This window comes from Sciurus vulgaris (assembly GCF_902686455.1).
Source record: "Sciurus vulgaris genome assembly, chromosome: 4".
In the NCBI taxonomy this organism is placed as follows: domain Eukaryota; kingdom Metazoa; phylum Chordata; class Mammalia; order Rodentia; family Sciuridae; genus Sciurus; species Sciurus vulgaris.
In genome coordinates, this window is record NC_136464.1 from 172,044,940 (window position 1) to 172,066,936 (window position 21,997).

The 21,997-nt window shown below is 42.5% G+C and overlaps 1 protein-coding gene across 6 annotated transcripts in view; it reads right to left on the bottom strand.

Moving 5' to 3' along the window:
• Window positions 1-21,997, bottom strand: part of ABCC4 (ATP binding cassette subfamily C member 4 (PEL blood group)) — a 243,002-nt gene that overhangs the window by 122,137 nt on the left and 98,868 nt on the right. For all 6 annotated transcript variants that reach the window (XR_013763518.1, XM_079138025.1, XM_079138024.1 and 3 more), the window contains 6 exons: window positions 18,861-18,950; window positions 17,465-17,656; window positions 9,940-10,034; window positions 9,654-9,740; window positions 5,056-5,152; window positions 1,208-1,417 (listed from right to left, as the gene is read on the bottom strand). Coding sequence is in view for 5 of the 6 variants with exons in the window: in XM_079138025.1 (XP_078994151.1) it covers window positions 1,208-1,417; window positions 5,056-5,152; window positions 9,654-9,740; window positions 9,940-10,034; window positions 17,465-17,656; window positions 18,861-18,950 (771 nt within the window). In the remaining variant the exon portion in view is untranslated. The remainder of the gene's footprint in view (window positions 1-1,207; window positions 1,418-5,055; window positions 5,153-9,653; window positions 9,741-9,939; window positions 10,035-17,464; window positions 17,657-18,860; window positions 18,951-21,997) is intronic.

Consider the following 21,997-nt stretch of genomic DNA (forward strand, 5'->3'; position numbering starts at 1 on the left):
CTTAGAAAGCTTGGAATGGAACCACCATTTGACCCAGCTATCCCACTCCTCGGCCTATACCCAAAGGACTTAAAATCAGCATACTACAGAGATACAGCCACATCAATGTTCATAGCTGCTCAATTCACAATAGCCAGATTGTGGAACCAACCTAGATGTTCTTCGAATGGATAAAGAAACTGTGTATATATATATACACACACACACACACACACACACAATGGAATATTACTCCGCCATAAAGAATGATAAAATTATGGCATTTGCAGGCAAATGGATGAAATTAGAGAATATCATGCTAAGTGAGATACGCCAATCTCAAAAAAACAAAGGAAAATGATCTCACTGATAAGCAGATGATGACACATAATGGGGGGTGGGAGGGGTTAGTGTTAGTGTTAGGGTTAGGATTAAGGTTAGGGTTAGGGAGGGAGGCAAGAATGGAGAAGGAAGGACTGTATAGAGGGAAAAGAGGGGTGGGAGGGGTAGGGGGGAAGGGAAAAAATAACAGAATGAATCAAACAACATCACCCTATGTAAATTTATGATTGCACAGCTGGTATGCCTTTGCTCCATGTACAGAGAAACAACATGTATCCCATTTGTTTACAATAAAAAAAAAAAAAAAAAAAAAAAGAATATAAAGCAGACAGGAACTAACTCTAAAGGGTCTATCATGTGCTGGGAATTCTTAGGTGTTTATACAAACTACTTCTGGCCTAACATGAACCATGGGAAAGCAGGGTAAAAGAATCCCATCAACTATCTGCAGTGTCAGAACTTCACAAAAAATAGGAAAAGTAATTGATTTAACACAGGCCACAGCAGAACTCAGCCTAAGGTGTTCTTTAAATTAAGCCTCTGGATGCAAAAGGGGAGCTAGGAGCCACCAGAGCAAGTAGGGATGACCTATAATAAAGTCAAGAATTCTGACATCAATGCCAGTCACATATCCCTTGGGAATGTCTAGCTGTATATCCACTACTGGTATCTAGGAGGTTCTCCAGCCCACACCCAAAAGACAGTCCCAACCAGGTTTGCTCTCCTTTGATCTGTTTTAATTCTACCAACTCTGCTGAATAAGGCCTTGGAACCACAGAATTTACCCTGGTACAAATGAAGATGCCATGAGCAGAGTAGACCAAAGACTCATGAGGCCCCTAAGAGCAACAAAACCAGGAAACATTGTAAGGTGAGCTGAACTCACATCTAGGCGCTCTGCAACACCATCGTTCAAAGACAGTTTAGAAGATTGCTGAGACCAAACTGAAGACTCAGAGAAGGTACGATTCCTCAGCGTAGGAGTCTCTGGAATTGGAGACTGTTCGGCTTCCTCATTTTCCTTCTTTAAAAGAGACCCAAAGTCGACTCCGGATTTCAGAAATTCAGTGTAAGTTCCCTTCTGCACCATTTTGCCCTAAAAAAAATAATTTCACAGAAATACATTTGCATGGGCTAATATTAATCTAATCCAAATGAATACTGATCGAAGATTAACTGGTCTTAAACTAGGATTGTCCTGAGGTCTGAAATCCAGGTTTGACAAATCTGGTATAACTTATTTCAACACATACCTAAGAATTCTGTTTTCTGCTAAGTCCTATGTTAGGTGCTGGGGGATATGTATATATATCTATATCTATATGTAGATATAGACATGTATCTCTATATCTATATGTACATATAGATATATAAATATATCTATATGTAGATATAGATATGCAGTGTGATTGTACATTAAGAATAGAGGTCATTGACATAAATACTACATTTAAGCAAGCAAAAAGTATACAGGGGGAGGGGAGTAATCAGTATAGTATTTTAAGAGTACATGGAAAATGGGATAAGCCTCGTGTAGAACAGAGTAACTAGGGAAAGAGATTCTAGAAAAGACACCTGATTGACAAGGAGGCAGACATGGGCATATGTGTACAGGCAGAAATCGCTCAACAAGTCGCAGATGGCCACCTGCTCCTGCTGGGACAAGATGTATAAACTAGCCCTGGACGCAGACCCTATGAACTGCATCCTCATGGTCTTAACTCTAAAACTGCCCCCAAATGAAAGAAAATCCCAACTGAAAATTCAAGGTGCATGTGACACTTCATCTCACATCTCCCCCTTACAAACTCAGAGAAAGTAATGTACAAGGATTTTCACTGCCTTTTCACTCCATGAAATGAGACTGATTTGATTTACTCAAAGAGCCACAAATAAAATATTAGACAAAATCCTGGGATACAAAACAAATCGAAGGTGAACAGAGCCCTGGATTTAAGGTTGGTCAGGTGGGACAAGGTGGCCAGGAGTCCACCTGCTACTTCAGTCCTTAGATACCACCCAGGTTGTCCACTAAGGAAAATCCCATAGCACCTTTGGGTTGTTTGTACAGGTAGATAACAGGAGAATAAAAAAATTATTCCTGATACTGTGTCTTGTTCCACTTAGGAAGTAAGATTCACAAGCTTGTTTAATGAAATGACCCCTTCTTACTCAGTATCAATGAGACACAAGGAGCCTATGACTGGTATGGAGAGGACAATTTTCCTGAGAAGTCTGGTACTGAGACTTCAGAGGCCAAACGGGCAGCCATTCCCTTTGCTATTAGAGAGGGGCCAGAAAAACAGCCAGGATGGACCCCAATCCATCCAAGGTACCCTACAGTGGACAATGGTTATTTGGGGGGGGGGGGGTACTAGAACTGGAAGGTGTCCTCAAAATAAGCAGGAAGCAGGACCCCAAAAGCAGTCCCCTTCTGGGGACTGGTAACAAGGCTAATCTAACCCCTACTGACTGTGCGCTCATCATATTACTGACATTTGGGTTTTACCATACCAGTTTCAACCCGGTGCACATAAAATTAATTGTTTTCAAGTTTGAGGAATTCAAGCTCTCTATTCCTAGAGGAAGAGGAAAGAACTGCCACACTGTTTCTGACATGGTGGCTACTTTGTGTTTTTATAATCCTCCTGGGGGTGAGAGATTCATTTGACAGAGCTTTGATTGACAGGTTCCTCAGTGTGCTTTATTGGGCACATTGAATATCCAGGAAGCAAAGATTTTTGCAAGAACTCTACCATCATTATATATACTGTTCACTGCACTAATGTGAAATTTCTCTCTGAGAATGGTACACACAGATATTGTGAACTATGGCTAATAGTCGCTGTGTGTCATTTCTATATTTTACCAAGAAATTGTGGGAGGGTGCCATGGTTCACATGTGGTTTAATAGTGTTTCCCAATGGTCTACGGTGTTTGAGAACTTGCTCCCCAGAATAGTATTCTTGGGAAGCCCTTAGGTCCTGGAGGTATGCCCTCAGAAGGAACTGTGGGTACCTCAGTCTCTGACTTTCTATTTGGCCATGTAAGCTCTTCCCCACACACACCTCCTCTGTGATGTGACTACAACTTTGTCAGAAGTGAGCCAACACCTGCCCTATCACGTCAAAAATTGTGTACTAAATAACCTTTTGCTCTTTACAAATTAGCTTCCTCAGCTGTTTTGTTGTAGTAATACAAAGCTGTCTAATACAGAGAGGAAATATGAAAACATGTGAAGGGTACTACAGGGACTGTTTATGACCTACAGTGAGGAATGACCAATGGCCTGCTACAAATGACAAGGATTAAAGGATGCTGAGGCATAAAGCAAGGGTGAGGAGGGATGCATCCCAAAATTTGAAAATTCTAACTTCCACCTCCCCAACCACACTTACTACCATGGGTTGGATGGTGACCCCCTGAAAAGGCAGGTTCAAGTCCTAAACTCTGGTTATCTATGAATGTGACCTTATTTGGAAATTAGATCTTTGCAGGTATAATCAGGTTAAAATGAGGTCATCCTAGAGTAGGGTGAGTCCTAGGTCCAACATGACAGATGTCCTCAGAGGAAACCCAGACAGACACAAAGCATGCCTCGTGACAAGAGAGGCAGAGACTGAAGTGCCCCAGCTCCAAGCCAACGAGTGCTAAGGACCATCAGCAAATGACCCAAAGGTAGAAGAGGCAGGAAGGGTTCTCTCCCCAAGAGCCTTCAGACCGAGCATGGCCCTACCAATACCTGGACTTCAGACTCACAGGATCCAGAACAGAGACCATAATTTCCTGCTATTTTAAACCATCAGTTGGTATTACTTGTGCGGAAAGCCCTAGCAAACTGATCCACTTTTGAACTACAAAGACTTCTAACTGCTTCTGCTATAGCCCCTCCAGCACCAAGAGGGTTCTTTAAAAAAATTTTAAAAATCACAGATCAGACCACATCCTTCCCCTGCTCTGAACCACACAATAGCTCCCATCCCAATTCCAGGTCCACGCCCCAGAGCTCTGGGCCATGTCCTGTAGCACCAGGCCTCCCTGGTGCCAGATGACCTCCTTCTTCAGGACCAAGCTGAAGGGCCCCCTCCCTCAGATGCTACTCCCTCAGCAGCTATAGCACTCAGGTCCCCACAAGGCAACCCCCAGCCCTCTATCTTGACCACCGTATCATCCCCAGGAAGAATGGAAGTTCCACCATGGCCGGGATTTTGTCTTACACATCACCATGCAAGCTCCACACAAATCAGACACTTGGAAGCACCTGTGCAGTGAGACTGGCAAGTGGCTGTACCAGGAAGGTGGGAGCTCAGCTTTCCACCTGTTCGCTTGTTATTAACACATGGTGCTCTTTAGGAACACGGTGGGTAACAAGCAAATGGGTGCACAGGTGTCATAATATCTGTAACTTCCAAATAATCTCTTCTACTTAAGTCATGGAAAAGGAAACAAAGCTTCTAATTATCTACCTATTATTCTTATTACCATTAACCATTTCACTAGAACAGTTGTAATTTGATAAGTGCAAGGCAGCAATTTTATATACTTTAGGATTTGATTTTAAATGCAATAGTGAAATTTCTACAAAGTCTTTGAATTTATCCTCAAAGATGTGAATCTGAGCTCTAGGAAAGAGACTTGAAATTGAGGAAAAAGTGGGAGTTTCCCATAAAGCCCAAGGAGGGTGACACCTCTATCTACACACCCGAGTAGTTCAGGTCTCTAGAAACTACTTACATCTTTCAATATCAGAATATGGCTTGCGGCTTTTAGGTACTGCAACTGATGAGTCACTAAAATTGTGATCTTCTCATGCAAGGTTTGACAAATGCACCTATGAATGTAAAAGATACAATATGAAAAAATGCACTGGGGGCACTCCAAATGGAAAAAAAAAAGATCATTCCAAGCCAAAATGAGACAAAGACAACAGAGCAGTCGAAGATGCTTAGCTTAAGTACAGATGTCAATATGGATTACATACAAATGCAAATACAAACTGATGAAGCCACCTAGGTACTCAAACTCAGTAGCAGCAAATCAGAGCTTAATGTGCTAAGAAATTCTAAATGGCTGTTAATTTTTTTTCTAAAACTCAATTTAACTGTTAACACGTTTCATGTTAAAATAATTGAACAACACAGAGGTTCCAAAAACCTGACTTAACTAAAACACTAATTATTGCATTTTTATGTAGAAATGAGGAAGACACAGGCTGATGTCATATAAATATGTGGCTCTTCTCCTTAGACTATTTCCTAGGTGATGATTTATGACATTAACCAAAACAGGAAAGGTCCTAGATTTTCAGTAAGCTTTGTAAGAGTGCATGCTCTAGACCCTGGATAGAAAAATGACTGGAACTGAGGCCACCATCAGTCCCCACAACACTCCCAGTCCCATCCCAGGAGCCAATTTTCTTCTGTTAGGACTGAATACAAAAATGAAAGAACAAAATTCCAATGATCTAAATCATAGTGGAAATCATCCAATGGTTCAAATAACCCTAAAAAGTGCCCCTACATTTAATTACAGACCCTGGAAACCCAGTCCCAGTCCCCAGCTTCAGGTAGGCAGGATGAGGCCCAGGGACCATGGCAGGACTGCTGGCAGACACTGTGGGTTCCCAGTCCTTATGCAGAGCAAATGTCAGGCATGGGGCTACAATACCACATGCTAGAGATCACAGAATCCAAGCCCCTCAGAGTGCTGCTCCCTCTTACCAGCCTCACAATGCTGGGCGAGTCCCTAACCCTCTAGGAACCTCACTTTCTTCCTATCTCAAAACAAGGCTGATGTCAACTCAAAGTCATGTTCTGAGAAATTAAAACACCAATCCCTGAAAAAAGCCTGGAATATAACTGATGCTCAGTAAATGTTATCTCCATCCTGGACCCTTCCTCCAATCCACCAGCTCTGGGCTTTTGATTCAGGATTGGCAAGTCATAAATAGAAGATGCTTTTGGAACCGGGCCAATGATCAAAACCAAGACTTCAACTTGTGCAGATGAAAATTATCACTTCATTCTTTCGAGTGTCTTACTTTGGCTTATTTCAGACCTGAGTTTCTCCACCGACTAAACCTCTCTTTGGGTAAAATACTCAAGCTTTCCATGGAACTGTTTCTCCTTAACTCAAAATTACCTGCCAATGATCCCTGTATATAAATATCTGCAGGGAGATGTTATCGATCAAATACGATGTGTCACTGGGACCCAGAGACCCAAGTCCAAGGTTTCTAGATATTTTCTTCCTAACATCTTCCATCACAGAAAAGCTAATATAAATAATTAAAATAATATTATAATTGATGGCATTAAAATTTTCCTGAATTAGGAGTTTTTCAAAATCTCCAGGAAAATACTTTGTGAATTTTTAAGAGTTAAAATTTCCAAGCCATGAAAGCATTAAGGTCCTTCTATGTTGCCCATGCTGGTGCTGAACTGCTGGGTTCAAGGAGTCCTCCTGTGTTGGCCTGAGTTGTGACTGCAGATGTGAACCACCCCACCTGGCTGTGCCATAAAAAGACTGGTTCAGCAATGAGCCTATACAAAGACTGGTATCCTACACCAGGACTGTTCAGGGCTGACCCACACTGTGAGGCAGGTGACACAAAGAAGGAAGACAGGGTCACTACTTTCATTCTTTCAGTCAACATACATTGGCTGAGCAGCTACATGATACCAGGCGCCATTCTCAGTGCCGAGTACACACCCACTGGCCAAACGGACAACACCCTGCACCATCAAGAGGAGACACACTAACAGAAAATGCATTATTGGGTCATGATGTGAGCTATGAAGAAAAAGCAAGGGGAACGTTGCTATTTTAGAGGGAGTGAGTGGTCAGGAAAGACTTGTCTGCAAGGAGGTGACACGTGAGTCCTGAGAATATCTGGAGAAGGGGAAGGTCAGCAGGTGTAATGGCTCTGGGGAACCTCTGCACACTCACAGACCAGATCCAAGGCTAGCAACAGATCAGCCTGGCACCAGTTAATCCAAGGACCCCTGACCTTCAGCATGTGAAAATTCTCCTGTATTTACAACATATAGTTGTAAAACTCGCAAACCTTAATGCCTTGGATGTATATTCATGATTGAAGTAAGACTGTTAATGGCAAACAGAAGTGTAATTCATTCATTTTTAATACAAAACACTTCACATTTCTAAGCTTCAACACAACCGCCATCTTTCATAGCATATTGTTCAATCCAATTTTCTAACTCGTTGAGAACATTCTCCAGTTGCTGCTGAGTGATTTCCTAAATTGCATTCGTGCTCCCTGCTCTAAGTTTCCCCAAAGAATGTGGTTCTGATTAGCAAACGACAATTTTAACAAGCTTGCTTCTATCAAGTGTATATCCAAAGTCATTAAACCTTAAAGGTGCGAGAGGACTTTATAAACACCTTCGTGTTCACCGGAAAACTTGGGGGAGCTCTTGCAATCTGCATACTGAGACTTAGCAATTAGAATGCCTTCTTCTCTCCTCCCGAAAGACTCTACTGCAGAGTCCCACTGGGAATTGCTCCTCGAGTAATGAGGAATTTGAGGGGACAAGAATCGTACAAGTGACAAAGACCCTTCTCCGCCCAAAGGAAAAGCCATCAAGTCAGTCAGGAGTGGGCAAGAAAGGAAGGTCAGATGGGAAAGCTGGGGCTAAAGTCAAGTGCCAGCTGCTCCCACTTTTTGCTTTCTGGAAACAGTCAATGCTACCAGGCACATTTTTTGATCGTGGTTAAATAAACATACCAAAACTGACCACTGTAACCGCTCTTAAGTGGACAGCGCAGAGGTAGGAAGTGCACTCATGTTATGGAACCTTCAACACCTTCCACCTCCAGAATTTCTTCATCACCCCAGTACCAGACACATTTATGTCTCTACTCTGATGGGGAAACATTTAGTGACCCTCCACCCCATAATTCCACACTCAGTGGATGACCTTGCATCTGGGCCCCGGGAGTCCAGAGCCTGGCGATGTGATTGTCTCACTCTGCTTGAATCCATCTTTAATTTGCTATTTAGGACTGACTGTGGATTCCCGAGTTTGGTATGTGGAAGCCCAAATGCAGCACCTTACAATCTGGAGGAAGGACCTTTAAGGTAATCAGTTAAAATGAGGCTGTGAGGGTGGGCCTGCAGTCCGTCTGTCTGGTGTCCTTTTAGAAAGAGGAACTCTAGGCACAGATACAGAAGGAGGAAATACACTGAGGACACAGGAACAGGAGGCTACCAGTAAGCAGACAGGAGGGGCCAAACCAGTCTATGACCCCCATCTCAGACTTCCAGCCTCCAAAACCATTAAAGAACAAATTTTGGCTGTTTGAGCAACCCAGCCTATGGTGTTTTGTTACAGTAGCCCAAGTTGAATAACTCAGGACCTTATGGTGAGCATTTCCAAATGTCTTTCTCTATAATCGACACCCTTTGCTTGACAGAGACTTGCCTGCTTGGGGTCCTCTTTCTGTGCCTTGCTTGTTCCTATATCTACATCTCTGCTTTTACTATTTCTTTTGCCAAAAGGAATTTAATCCCATCCTTGGCCTCTCCAAAACCTCCACAGGCTGCAGGAACACAAGCCACTTCTCAGCACAGCCAGGCCACAGTGAGCATCCAGATCTCAGCAGAATACATGCAGCTGCCTACTTCTGCAGCTTACCACAGGATCTAATACACTGAACCTTCCTTAAGCCTTGGGTATGTTGAACTTTTCCCGTGTGTTTGTCTTTATAAACTACATGTAGAAACAAATTCCTTCAGGGCAAGAATGAGATCAAAACTTTTTGTCTCCCATACTCTGCCCACTGCAGGTAATTAACTTCTTTTTGGTTTACTGTCCCCCTCCTTGGCAAACTAAGATGTGTCATGTGTAACATCTGTCAGAGCATTTATCTTCAGCATGCACAGAGGGCTTCCACCAGCATAACTGAAGGGGCTCGTTGCCCTTAGCAAGGTGAATGACGTGCAGAAAGCTAAATGGGGTTGGGAGGGGTGCATGATCAGATACTGTTTTAGCAGGACCAAGTGCACAAGCTTTGAAAAGGCCAATCTAGAATACACAGGGAGTGTCCATCTGAATAGGTTTCAGCACACAGAGAAGACTCCAGTCTTCTACCTCACTGGCTCAGTGGTTAAGCAAGAACCAAAGACAATTGCAGAAAAACCACATGCAAGCAAGGAGTTACACTGGACTGCAGAAGCCCAGCTGCACATACAAGCTAACCCTTCACTGCTGAGGATCTTGAACTAAACCTTCTGAGTTACAAGGCCTATCCTGAGCCTACTTGAAAGAGCTCCTGAAAGTAGATGTGAGGTAAAACATGAGCAGACTCACAGCTGGAACAGGTGCTTGCTGACTTCCGCATCCACTGCACTAAGCGGATCGTCCAGGAGGTAGATGTCCGCATCCTGATAGACTGCTCTAGAAAATGGGAAAAGGTGTCAGGCAGAACACATCCCACTCACCAACTCCTTCCTGGGAATCATATCCCATTTCACCAACTGAATGTTTATTCTAAGTGCCAATGAAATAACCCAAAACCAGTTTTCCCACTGGACCCAACCCTTGGCAAGCAGGTTCTACATGTCCCACCACTGGAAGCTGCAGGAAGGGCATTTACCTTGCAAGATTCACCCGTGCTTTCTGCCCTCCACTCAGTGTGGTTCCCCGATCTCCTACCACAGTCATATCCCCATCCTCCAAAAGCTGTAAGTCCTATGTAGAGAAATATAGGAAAAGGGAAAAATATTTAAAATTGTTCTCCTGTCACCACCCTAATCTTTGCAGCAGTTCTTCAGAAATACAAGCGTATTTGATCAGCAGCAATGGATGTATTTCACAGTGAGTAAACTGTAACTTTGACCCTTTCAAGAAAACTCTTGGGGTATTTTAATGTTGTAGTCTTCCAGAGTATTTTATGTCCTCAACTATTTTAACAAGTATGTATTATGCACTGGCCATAGGCCAGATATTGATCTGGGCACAGTGACTTCCAGCAGGGAAGGAAGCAAAGTCCCAGTTTCCATGCTGGGAGATTTGACAATATGAAAAATTAACACACATGCACTTGGTGATATGTATTAAGAAAAATCAAAGGAAGTTGATTTGGGGGATAGAATTCCAGAAGGAAAGTCCAATTTCTACAGGGTGGTCAGGAATTACTAAACTCACAGGATGCTGTGAGAACCAAAGGAAAATGAGTATGAACACCCTCTACAGGTGAAAAAAGAACAAGAATTCACTTGTACACTTGGTGCCTGCAGACAGAATTCCTGGTCCAACCAACAGAGGAACCCCGGGCACAGTGCAAATCACACTAAGCACAACACCTCCCCCGCAAATGGAAGAGAGAAAGAGACTATTTCCAGTATCCCACCCCCCACAGCTCACAATGACACTCAGAAACACAGTTCCCCACAGACTCAAAGCTGAGCTGGACTACTTTCAAGGGAAAAGCAGCAATCGCCCTGGTATGAAAATGTGGTATTTCTTATTTTGTTTTTTTGCTGCAACCAGAGGTGGACGTCATCTCTTGCTTTCAGTTTTCATGAAAAACAATGAGTTTTGATTTAAGATAAAGATCCCCAGCCTCCGCCCTACACACTGCTTATATGGCCCCTGTTTCATCGCTGACCATTCCTATAAGGTGTTCTGATTAGTTCTATGCCTTGATGGGGTGCTGCTTCCTCTCAAAGTGGCACCAGGGGGTAGCATAGCAATCTTAAAAAGCCATTTTCACAGAAGACACTTCAAATCCACTCTTTTCACTTAATTAGGGAAAAAGAAGTGGGTTCATTTAGCATAACAGGGGAAGAAGAAGGTCTCTAAGTCTGGCGGAAGAACTTTGATACTACAACCTGCAATGCTGTAATTCTGCAAACTTACGGACAAGTCTCTGATAGGGAAAAGGATCTGAAATGAAGTCTGAGTCAGGCTAATTTCCCAACCATGATTTCCTGGTCCAGGCAAGGGAAAACATGAGCTGAGCCTATGTGTCAAACGTCCCAGGGAAAGGAAGGTACTCACACTCACTCAGCAAAACTTAACCCATTGACTCCACCTACAGCTGGTTTCACCAAAGAGGAGACACATAACCAGAGGAAAACCAGGAAGTGGCTCTGCTGGTTTGATGCTAGAAGGCCAGAAACACACCATGTTCCCTTCCATGATAGTGGTTGCCCCATGGAGAGGTTGCTGGCCCTGAGGCCCTGCAGAAGGAGAGCAGGGGCCCAGAGCCAAAGGGCAGGGCTCTCCTGTCTCTGCTTAGTTTTTCTCCCATGTAGAACTGCCACTCCTCTTGTGGCCTATCAGTGACTCACCACCTTCCAGACCCAATTCAAACTTTCTCTTCTATGAAACCATCCGTTTCCGCAGTTAGAAATCACGCCTCTTTCCAGTGGGTTCCTCAGACTTTCTTTACATTGCTCAGGAAGGACTCGCCTTATTCTGCTTCAATATTTGTGTGTGTGTGTGTGTGTGTGTGTGTGTGTGTGTGTGTGTGTGTGTGCTCAGCTCCTCTCCCCATTGGTCAGCTCCTGGATGATAAGAACCAGGCACCCATTGCATGACTGGATGCACGATCTTATCTCTAACCCTCACTATGACCTGCAAGTGAAGTACTGGCCCCATTGACAGACAAGGGAAAGGAGATTAAGTATAAGTGGCCCAGAGACTCTCAGAAATGATGAAGAGGGCTGGAATCTGAACCGAGCTCATCTCTAAACAGAGCATTTTACTGTTTCAGTTCATGTTGGCCCAAGTGGTTGGTGAAAGATATATAAAATGCAGACAATACCAAAGCAACTGAAAACCTGAAGCCCTCTCCATTCGCCTACTTCAGTATCAAATCAAGCCTCCATATTGAGATCGCCCTCCTGCAGCCCATGTGACTCAGTATTTATTTCCTCCTAAGTCACAGGGAATCCATATAGTTATCCCAATTGAGAGAAGGAGAAATAAAGACATAATAATAATGATTCCATAACTGTCAGGTCAAACTGAAAAGAAAATGTCCAAGTTGGCAGGGATGTGATAAATGAGTAAAAAACTATAAACTTGTGGGTATCCCAGAGGGGTGGTCTATGTGGAAAAACATCACACTTGAACTTATCACCGACACTTATGAACATGTATTATCTAAAGGTAGTCAAGGGTAAAAGGATAACATGCAGACAAATACTACTTAATATATTGCACTGTGTTTATTATTGAGGTAACCCAACCATATTTTTATTGCTATTTTTTTCAGTATTCTATGAAGAACTACACAAATGTCAAATCAAAATATAGAAATTGGATCGTCAGACACTTTCTTTCTAATATGTTACATTCGAGGTGATTTTCCCCAAAATTTGGGGGTTACACAAAGGGCTAGCATTAATATAAAGCCTCTCATGTGCCAAGGGATCCAGTGTTTTAAACTGGTAATCACGTTCCACACTCACAAGCCGTACGAGGTTGAGAGTTCTACTACATCCGCTTCACAGATGGAGAAACTGAGGCTTCTGAGGTTTCAACAATCAGCCAAACATATTCCCAGTTAAGAAGAACTGAGACTTTGATCCCAGTACTGTCTGACCACAGGGTCTGGGATTTTAACTACAGTGCCAACATGATTAGGTTGCTTCTTGGGCCAAGTTCAGTAACTCGCTATAAGATCACTTTGACTATGGCTATTCCTACATGGGAATTATCACTTCATCTCATTAGTTGATCTCAAAAATGTTTCATCTCCATGAACTTATAAATTGACTTCAATTAGATCCAGTACAAAGCATTTAGTTGTTATCAATATATCAAATGAGAAATTCTGCCTTTTTCTATTTTTTTCCTCCAGGATTTTATGGGAAGAGGGGTAAAAGGGAACCATGAGGAAAAATCTTTATTTACTCATCGCTGACCAACTGATTTAGATAAAAGGACTATAATAGTGCCAAAAGCTACCACTTACCAAAATCTGGCATGTCTGCACTTCACAGGTATAGTAAGAGTAACCCATATCTCCCCCAATTAATAAGAAAAGAAACTGAGGCAAAGGCCCAGAGCTACCCAGGACAGTTTCCCTCCAATGGCAGAGCCTCCTCACCACACCTGCAGTCTGTGTAACACAGGCCACAATAATCCCAGGATACTCCTCTCGTCTGTGGCCACCTCATGGCCACACACTGACACAGGAATTCACAGAGGAGACTAGCTGAGGCTCTCTTAAGTATTAAGTGGTTCCACGGTTTCTTAATCATCTTGCTGATGTCCTGCTAAGTAGAATCACCAGTGGCATTTCAGAAACTGCAAAACATCTCAGTCAATGTTCTCACTTTGCAGGAGACACCAGAGGACACCACAAGGTAGCATGATGCTGTATTCAAAGTGACAACATGTAAGGGACAGGCGGGGCCAGGACTCCCGCTCAGTTCTGTTTCTGCACACTAGGCTGCCTTCATGCAGAGGATGGGAACGTGTGCAGGGAGCACTTGTGCCCTTCAGCAGAACAAGATCCGAGTCCATGTTCATAAACAGCATATAAAACATCCCCATCCTCAGGGCCACGATGCAGCCCAACCCTAGGGGACTCCACTCCCACTGGAGTCTGTGTGCCATGCAGAAGCCCTAAGGAGGCCCAAGCCCCAGACACTGTCCCTATTACTGGTCCAGGCCTCCCACGTGGCTGTGGGAGATGCTGAACAGCAGCCCTTGTCCCACTTTCCATGGCAGATATTCAAACTTGGGGAGGAAGAAAGGCTGACGATATGGGACTGTGGAGCCTCACATGAGCATCAGGAGTTGAACCTGATTAAGGTAAGAAGGAAATGCTTGAGATCCTTTTTTTTTCCATGCTCACATTCATAAATCACCCAGTTTTTAAATAGTTCTGTCTTATAAACAGCATCAATTGAGAAGTGGCAGGGCACAGGCATCTGCAGTCATGCAGCCGTCTGAACTTGATCTGCAAATGTTCAGGTGAGCCGCTCCATGTCTCCAGACCCCACTGGGCCAATAAGGAGAGTAGCATCGAAGACTAAGAAATTACAGTAAAAGACTAAAAACTCGGTTACCTTTGTGTACTCGTGTGTGTATGCGACGGGGAGAGAGCGTACATACGTGATCGAAAGAACCAGAGATGATTGACACCCGGAGGGCTCTCAATTAATGAGATCCATTATGATCACTGTTCTACATTTGCTTCCCCCTCCTTTGCTCATACAGTATATATACTATTCAATAAAAATTCAAAGCCTGTCATCCAGAAACTCAGGAGGCTGAGGCAGGAGGACCACAAGTTCTAAGCTAGCCTGGGCAGCTTAGCGAAGACCTTGCCTCAAAATGAAAAATGAAAAAGTCTGGGGATGGAGCTCAGTTGTGCCGCACCCCAGGGTTCAATTCCTAGTAATGCAAAAATTAATTATTTAATTAAAAAAACAAAAATCCATCTCATCATTGCTTGATGTCATTTGTGACACAGTCTCTCATTAACAATAACTCAGGACAAGGAAATGAAAATCCATTAAACAATTATCTTTTTATCCCTACACTATCATAAAATGCTGCTTACCAATACAATCTATGCCATTCAAGCCAGTATTTGAGCAAACTTATGCTTTCCTCACAAAGCTGGCTAGGTACCTTCAATACCACCCCTCTGAAAATTGTCTGGCCTTTCACACAAAACATAAAAGAACAGTTGGACATCCAGCCATACTGAACAGAGCCTGCAGAGAGCCTTTTGCTGCCATTATTCACCAAGTTTTTTAAAGAATTTTTTAAAATAACTTTATTTATTTATTGCCGGGGACCAGCCCTAGCAGCAGAGTCCAAGGGTCCCTGATGGCCTGAAAAGCAAAAGCCCCCAAAGAGTTAGGCGGCGCAGCGTCGGCGATGGACAGCAAATCACACGGACTCGGGTCAGTGTTGGAATGCTGACAACTTTATTGAACTCCTTTACAGCTTATATACCCTTGCTCCCACCACCCAAAATATCTTGTGATCAAACATAAAGAAAGCACTTCTTTAGAAGTTTCAATAGATAACAGAAGTTAGGTTGTAAAGTCAGCTAACTGGCGCCATCTGGCATATCTATCTCACTTAACATTTCTCCACAATGGGCTCTTCTTGACCCGAAACCTACAGAACGCACATTTTTCTTTAAAATTTAACCTTTACCCAGTCTCCTGTTACTGTGATAAACCATGACCTCCAGTAACCTTCTACTATGACCCTAATCACATGCCTAAGCTATAGTAAATCACACAATACTATTAAGAGCTAGGCCATTAACTTTAAAACAAAATCTCTATCTTTAAAAGAACTAAGGCTTTTCTATTAGAACTAAATATAGTGTACTTCTATTGAAAGGTTATTACTTTATAGAGGGAACTAAATGTAACAGGTATTTAAATCATAGAGACTAGAGAAAATCACTTACGGGTAACTAGATAATTGGAAGTCTTGTAAAAGCTAACAAAAATATCACAAGACATGTTGCTTCAGAATGTCCACCGTTCCCCATAGGAAAATTAGTGTTTAGTGTAATCAATAGAACTTATTTTATTGGAAATGATTTGACTCCTGTGAATTGTTTGTGTTCCTACCATCCCTCAACTGAGAAGCTTTATTGAGCATAATCACTCACTGTAGCAAGGTGAGTTTCCATTAGAAAAACAAGAAAGGGAAAAAGTCAATATTTTGAAGAAGGGGCTCCGGCTTAACTCAACTTACGACGAGTCCTTGCCAGCGTCTTCCAGGGAAAGCCTTAGCAGAGCCCAACTTACGACGAGTCCTTGCCAACATCTTCCAGAGGAAGTTTCCAACCTCTGGCATGGGCTGTTACCCGCCAGGCACACTCCCTTGGCATGAGTTCTATATGCCAGGCGCCCCCGCAATTTATTTATTTTTTATGTGATGCTGAGGACTGAACCCAGTGCCTCATGTATGCTAGGCAAGCACTCTACCTCTGAGCCACAAGCCCAGCCCTATTCACCAATTTTTAACCCAGAGAGGGTATCACAGTGTTTATCAGTAATATGCAGTTCATCCTTTGCCAACTTATATTCAGATAATTATATTCATCAATCATTTGCCACAACATTTAATAAAATCTTTCATCTTGCCATTTTTGTGACAGTCAATGTCATTCCTGAAAATAATCTCTCACTAGTGAAATGATGCAGTATTGAAAATAAGTTTTAAAACATTTTGTTTACTTTTAAAAATAAGGTACAAGTCAAAAACCCAATGGAACGGACACAGTGGTGTACACCTGTAATCCCAGCAACTTGGGAGGCTGAGGCAGGAGGATTGCAAGTTTGAGGCCATCTCAGCAACTTAGCAAGACCCTAAGAAACTTAGTGAGATCCTGTCTTAATTTTTTTTTTTTTTTTTTTAAAAGAGGGCTGAGAATGTAGCTCACTGGTACACTGAACCCCTTGGTTCCATTTCCAGTACCAAAAAAATAAATAAATGAGGTAGAGCAAGGAATCTATGGTCAGGCAGCTCACATGGACCACCAAGTAACAGGTACAGTTCTTATTGGATCCTGATTAAAACTAGCAGGTAAACAAAGATTCCTAATGAGATAATTAAAGAACCATACATGCTGCCTAGAAAGTCAACCACATCAAGGAATTCTGTCATTTCTTTAGGTATAATGTTCTGATTTTTTTTTCCCCAAAGGAGTCTTATCTTTTAAAGATAAATAATGAAAAAATTTGCAGATGAAATACATGAAGTTTAGGTTCTGCTTGAGAATAACAGGGGGGAGGGGTCCCTGCAGAGCGCAGGGGTGCAGATGGCACAGGTTGGTCACTGGCTGACCATGTGTGAAGCAGGGTGATGGGTACGTGAAGGCTTAATATGCTGTTATCCTCACTTTTGCAAATCTTTGGAATTTTCCACTTAAAAAACAAAAAGTCAAAAGAACTTCATGAAACCCAACCAAATCCCCCAAAACGGGTCCGGTGAATGTCACTATCACACCACGATTAAACCAGCAGAGTTGTGAGAGTGCCTATGTGTGTATTTTCCCAGAAGACCAGCTTAGAGTATTAAATAACATCCAAAAGTCTGTCAAAATAAACTTTGCGAAAATCCAGTAGTTTAAACTAACAACAGTACTAGTAATTCAAGGACACGAAATTCAAGTCGTCACTCACCTTTTTTAAAGCACAAGCCTTTATTACTTTTTCATAGCGTTCTTTATCATATTTCTTCCCAAATAAAATGTTACTCCTCACGGTTCCCGAAAACACCCAGGGCTGCTGAGAAACATAGGCGATCCTTCCATGCACGTTGACCAGCCCCTGACTTGGGGGCAGCTCCCCCAGCACAGCGCTCAACAGGGAGGACTGGAAGGGACGGTAAAAAAACACGTTCGCGGTCAGCACTGGGACGGAAGGAGAGCCCTGGGAATGGACGCACATCAGTCTTTCATTTATAAACAGGATAAGGGGCAACACTAGACACTTCAATGAAATAGAAATATCACTATAGATCAAGGTAAACTAATGTTTATAAGGAATGTTAACAAAATAGAGTATGACAATCTACTGTGTCCAAAGGAGTTTCTCCCATTGAAATGCTATATGCAATTACTACAGGTAATTAAGACTGCAACATGAAATGCTGTGTGCCGTTGAGTGTTGTAGTGACACTGCATGATATATACTGCATATATCAGAAAATGAATGCAATTGTTACCCATGGTTCATACTTTACTTAACCAAATACTTGTTCCAGAAAAGCTATAAAGAAATAATATATCCAAAGCATTAGGGAAATTTTTTATTTAGAGGACCTCTGGAGAGCAAAAATCCATCATAAAAGCAAGCGATCACCCTGCCATCTGTACATACTACATTTAGATTACTTTGTTGTTTTCGAATGCACAAGTCTAAGTGTGCGTGTGCATTTCTTTCTGTCTTTCACAGTACAGAGACATGACATGCCTGTGGTGGCCACTATTTGAGTGCTTCCAGCACTGAACTGAAACTGTCTGTCTCTGTCTGACCCCAGAAACTGGGAGCTTGTTGAAGGCACGAGTGACTGGGTCTGACTTGTATGTGTACCTTCTGCTCCAAGCACAGCATCACCCATGGACTTACTTTTACTATATGTGCACTGACGTGACATTATGAATCACAAGGACATGTTTAAAGATGGACAGTCTCCACAAGGACATGTTTAAAGATGGACAGTCTCCAGATGTCTTGTAGCATCTAGGGAATGCCCTGACAAAAGGAAGTCCCCACTTTCTCAGCCACTGCATCCCGAATGGTGGTCACATAACTTCCTTCCCTGATGTGTCCAACTTCTAGACAATGAGTTCCCAATTGTGCCATCTGAAGCACTAAAGCTATTACAATATGTGAGAGGCAGACTCTTTGGATGACATAAGCTTCTTGCAAAACTAAAGTCCCACAGAACATGCTGAGAAGGGCCATTCCAGGTACAGTCAATTCAAAACTGTGTTAAGTGCAGCTCTGGGCTCCACTCCAGAACTTCACGTGGAATGTGGTGCTGCCTGAGTTGCCACAGACATGATGAACTTACCTTGCCGGCTCCCACAGGGCCGACCACAGCTAGCAGTTCACCTGGTCTGACAGTAAAGGAGAGGCCTTGTAGGGTTGGGGTTTCCAATGCCTACAAATTAAAGTTTACAAAAAAAAAAAAAAAAAAAAAAAAGGTGCCCATTTTAATAAAATAATGCAAATCACTCCAGAAAGTACAGAAAATAAAGCAACAGTCACACATGAACATATCCCTCATCGTTCTTCTTCCTATTTTAATGGCATGTCCTAACATTCTTTTCATCCAACCACATTTCTTGGTGGGGTTTATAGCAGTTCCAGCAACTTTAGTATTTAAGGAAGCACCTTGCACCAGATTTCCACCTGCATGCAGCACTAGACGTCTAAAGTATTGAAGTAGCAGAAATGACAAGGCCATCCTCTTGAAATGAAAACTTCCCAGTTCACACTAACTTACTAAAATAATATCCCTTTTTTGGGGGGGGGGGGGGGGATACCAAGGATCCCAGGGGATCCTTTACTACTCAGTCGCATTCCTTTTTTTATTTTATTTTTTTTTTTAATTTTAAGACAGGGTCTCACTAAGTTGCTGAGCCTGGCTTTAAACTTGCAATCCTCCTGCCTCAGCCTCCTGAGTTGCTGGCATTACAGGCATGTGTCACCACACGTTGCCTAAAATAATATTCTTTTTTTTTAAATTTATTTATTTTGATTCATTGTAAACAAATGGGGTAAAACTCATTTCTCTGGTTGTACATGAAGTAGAGTAATACCATTTGTGTAATCATACATGTACACAGGGTTAAAATAATATTCTTAATATTCAATATGGAGGTTTTTAACCATTTATGAGTTTTCACTTGGTTTTAATCTTCTGTTTCACCAACCTCCACAAGGTGGCAGCATGAGTACATGGCGTTCCCAGTCCCTAAGAAACAATTTAAAAATCATCACTCAACTCTCCAACTTTAGTTGAAAAAGACTGAGTATGAGTAATGCTTGACAAGCAGGAAGGCACCTTATATCATACGCTCTCTGCAAGTGAACACCTACAAATGATGGTCAGTGCTATAACCAAAGGTCTAACTCAACAACAAAAGGGGAACAAATGAAGGGCAGCATAGGATCGTGGGTCAAAGTGGAAAGTCTGTTCTACACCTGTGGCATGTTACCTTCCTGCTGGGCCAGTATCAACACTGTGCTTCTACTACAAACACTGAAGACATCTCCACCACGCACAGTCCAGCACAGCAGGGCAAGGGGCTACAGTACTCCTACAGTATCAGGAACCACATTTCTGAATAGTGCATAAATTCTAAGATAAAAAGATTTCACTGGGATCCCAATTAGAATAAGATATGCCATGTTTATATAAATATGTCAAAATATACTGTCATATGTATCTAAAAAGGACAAATTAAAGGAAAAACAAGAAATTTAAAACTATACACATGACATGTATAGGTTGAGCATCCCTGATCCCAAAGTCCAAATCCAAAATCTGAACCTTTTGGATCTCACAAGTAGAAAATTCCACATCTAACCTTCTTGTATAAAACTACCTTTAGGCCATGTATATGTAGAACATAAATGAATTTCACATTTAGACTTGGGTCCTATCTCCAAGATACCTCATTATGGACATATAAATATTCCAAAATCTAAAAATACCTGAAATCTCAAACTCTTTTGATGAGCATTTCAGGTAAGGAATACATAACCTCTACTAAACGTCAAGAAAATTCTCAATAATCACTCGTTTTTTTGTTTTTTAATTAAAGTTGTTTTATAGTTTCTCAGTTCAATTTATTCTTTAGGACACCAAATCAGATTGACTCTTGCACAGAACTTCCAAATATTACAAAATCAACTGGCAGATCCAAGTATGTAGGCTGAGGATGGGAAAAGATCAGCACAGCGTGGTAAACCAAAATGAGGCTCCCTTTTCTCATTCAATGACAATTGGTACTTTGAATTACCTATCCTTTAAGAAAAAGGCAGTATAAATAAGGGAAAGAATGGTTTTAAATTGTCTAGAACCTCAAGAGTAGTAACAACCAACTACAAGAACTTTTGTTCAAACTCTGACATTCATCACAATCACAAAAAAGCTGACGTAACTGTTGAAAGTGAAGTAAAAAGACCTGCTACTGAAGAGTCATCTGGGGGCTTTATTCTCATAGCTAGGATCCCCATCTGCATTTCCTACAGGGTAGATCTGAAGTCTTGACCATTTGTACCCCGTTGCTGAAGATCTAGTAAACTTTGAGCCCCAAGCCCTGTGTGAGGAGCCCTCTTAAAGGCCTGGGGTTTTGTACAACATACCAGGATGTATTCTGTTATATAGAAAAACAATCAAGAGTGAATCAAAGGCAATACAGCCTTTGGACTCTAGGAAAGGATTCTTCAAAAATGAACCTGGAGTTCAGGATCCTGAAGTCTTCTGAAGAGCAGAACCTCGGGCAGAGAGGACAACTGTACAGTACACATCTCCCATCACACCCCTCAGGTTCTTGTTAGAACACAGATCCGGCCCCATACAGGTGACTGTGTGCTGCTCTACCATACCAGAAGCAGGCAGCATTCGATGGCCAAGGAGGCTCCAACCCCCTCCATCCTGGTCATCCACGCTCCCCCTACACTGAGGAGCTCCAACTCTGAGCCAGGCAAGGCCCTGGGGATGTAGGAGAGAACAAACCCTGCCCCTATGGAGATCTGGAGGTCCCATAGGGCCATGACCTACAGCTTAGTCACGCAGATTATAAATGAGAGCTGGGCTGGCGAGACTCTCTGGTGGGGTTGCAGATGGAGTCCACATCCCTCCAACCAGCCAACACACTCCTCATTCCACCTCAGCTTCTGAGAACCCCCATCTCTGTGCTCCTCCCTACTAGGGTCACATGACCCAAGGATCCCCCAGCACGGGGCAGTATCATCTTCAGACAAGGCCAGACAGATGAAGTGTTCTGCAAGGGCAGCTACAAAAGAGGCTGAGAACATGTTTCATTCTCAGAAGAAGAAACCAGCCCATTTGACAATACTGCAGAGTCTGGTACAAAAGAAATCTGGTAACAGGTCCTACAAGCTGTGTGTTGGTACCTCGGTGCTTTATCTAATTCAGCAGCATTCACCAAGTGCCTCTGTACAGTGGGACTTTAG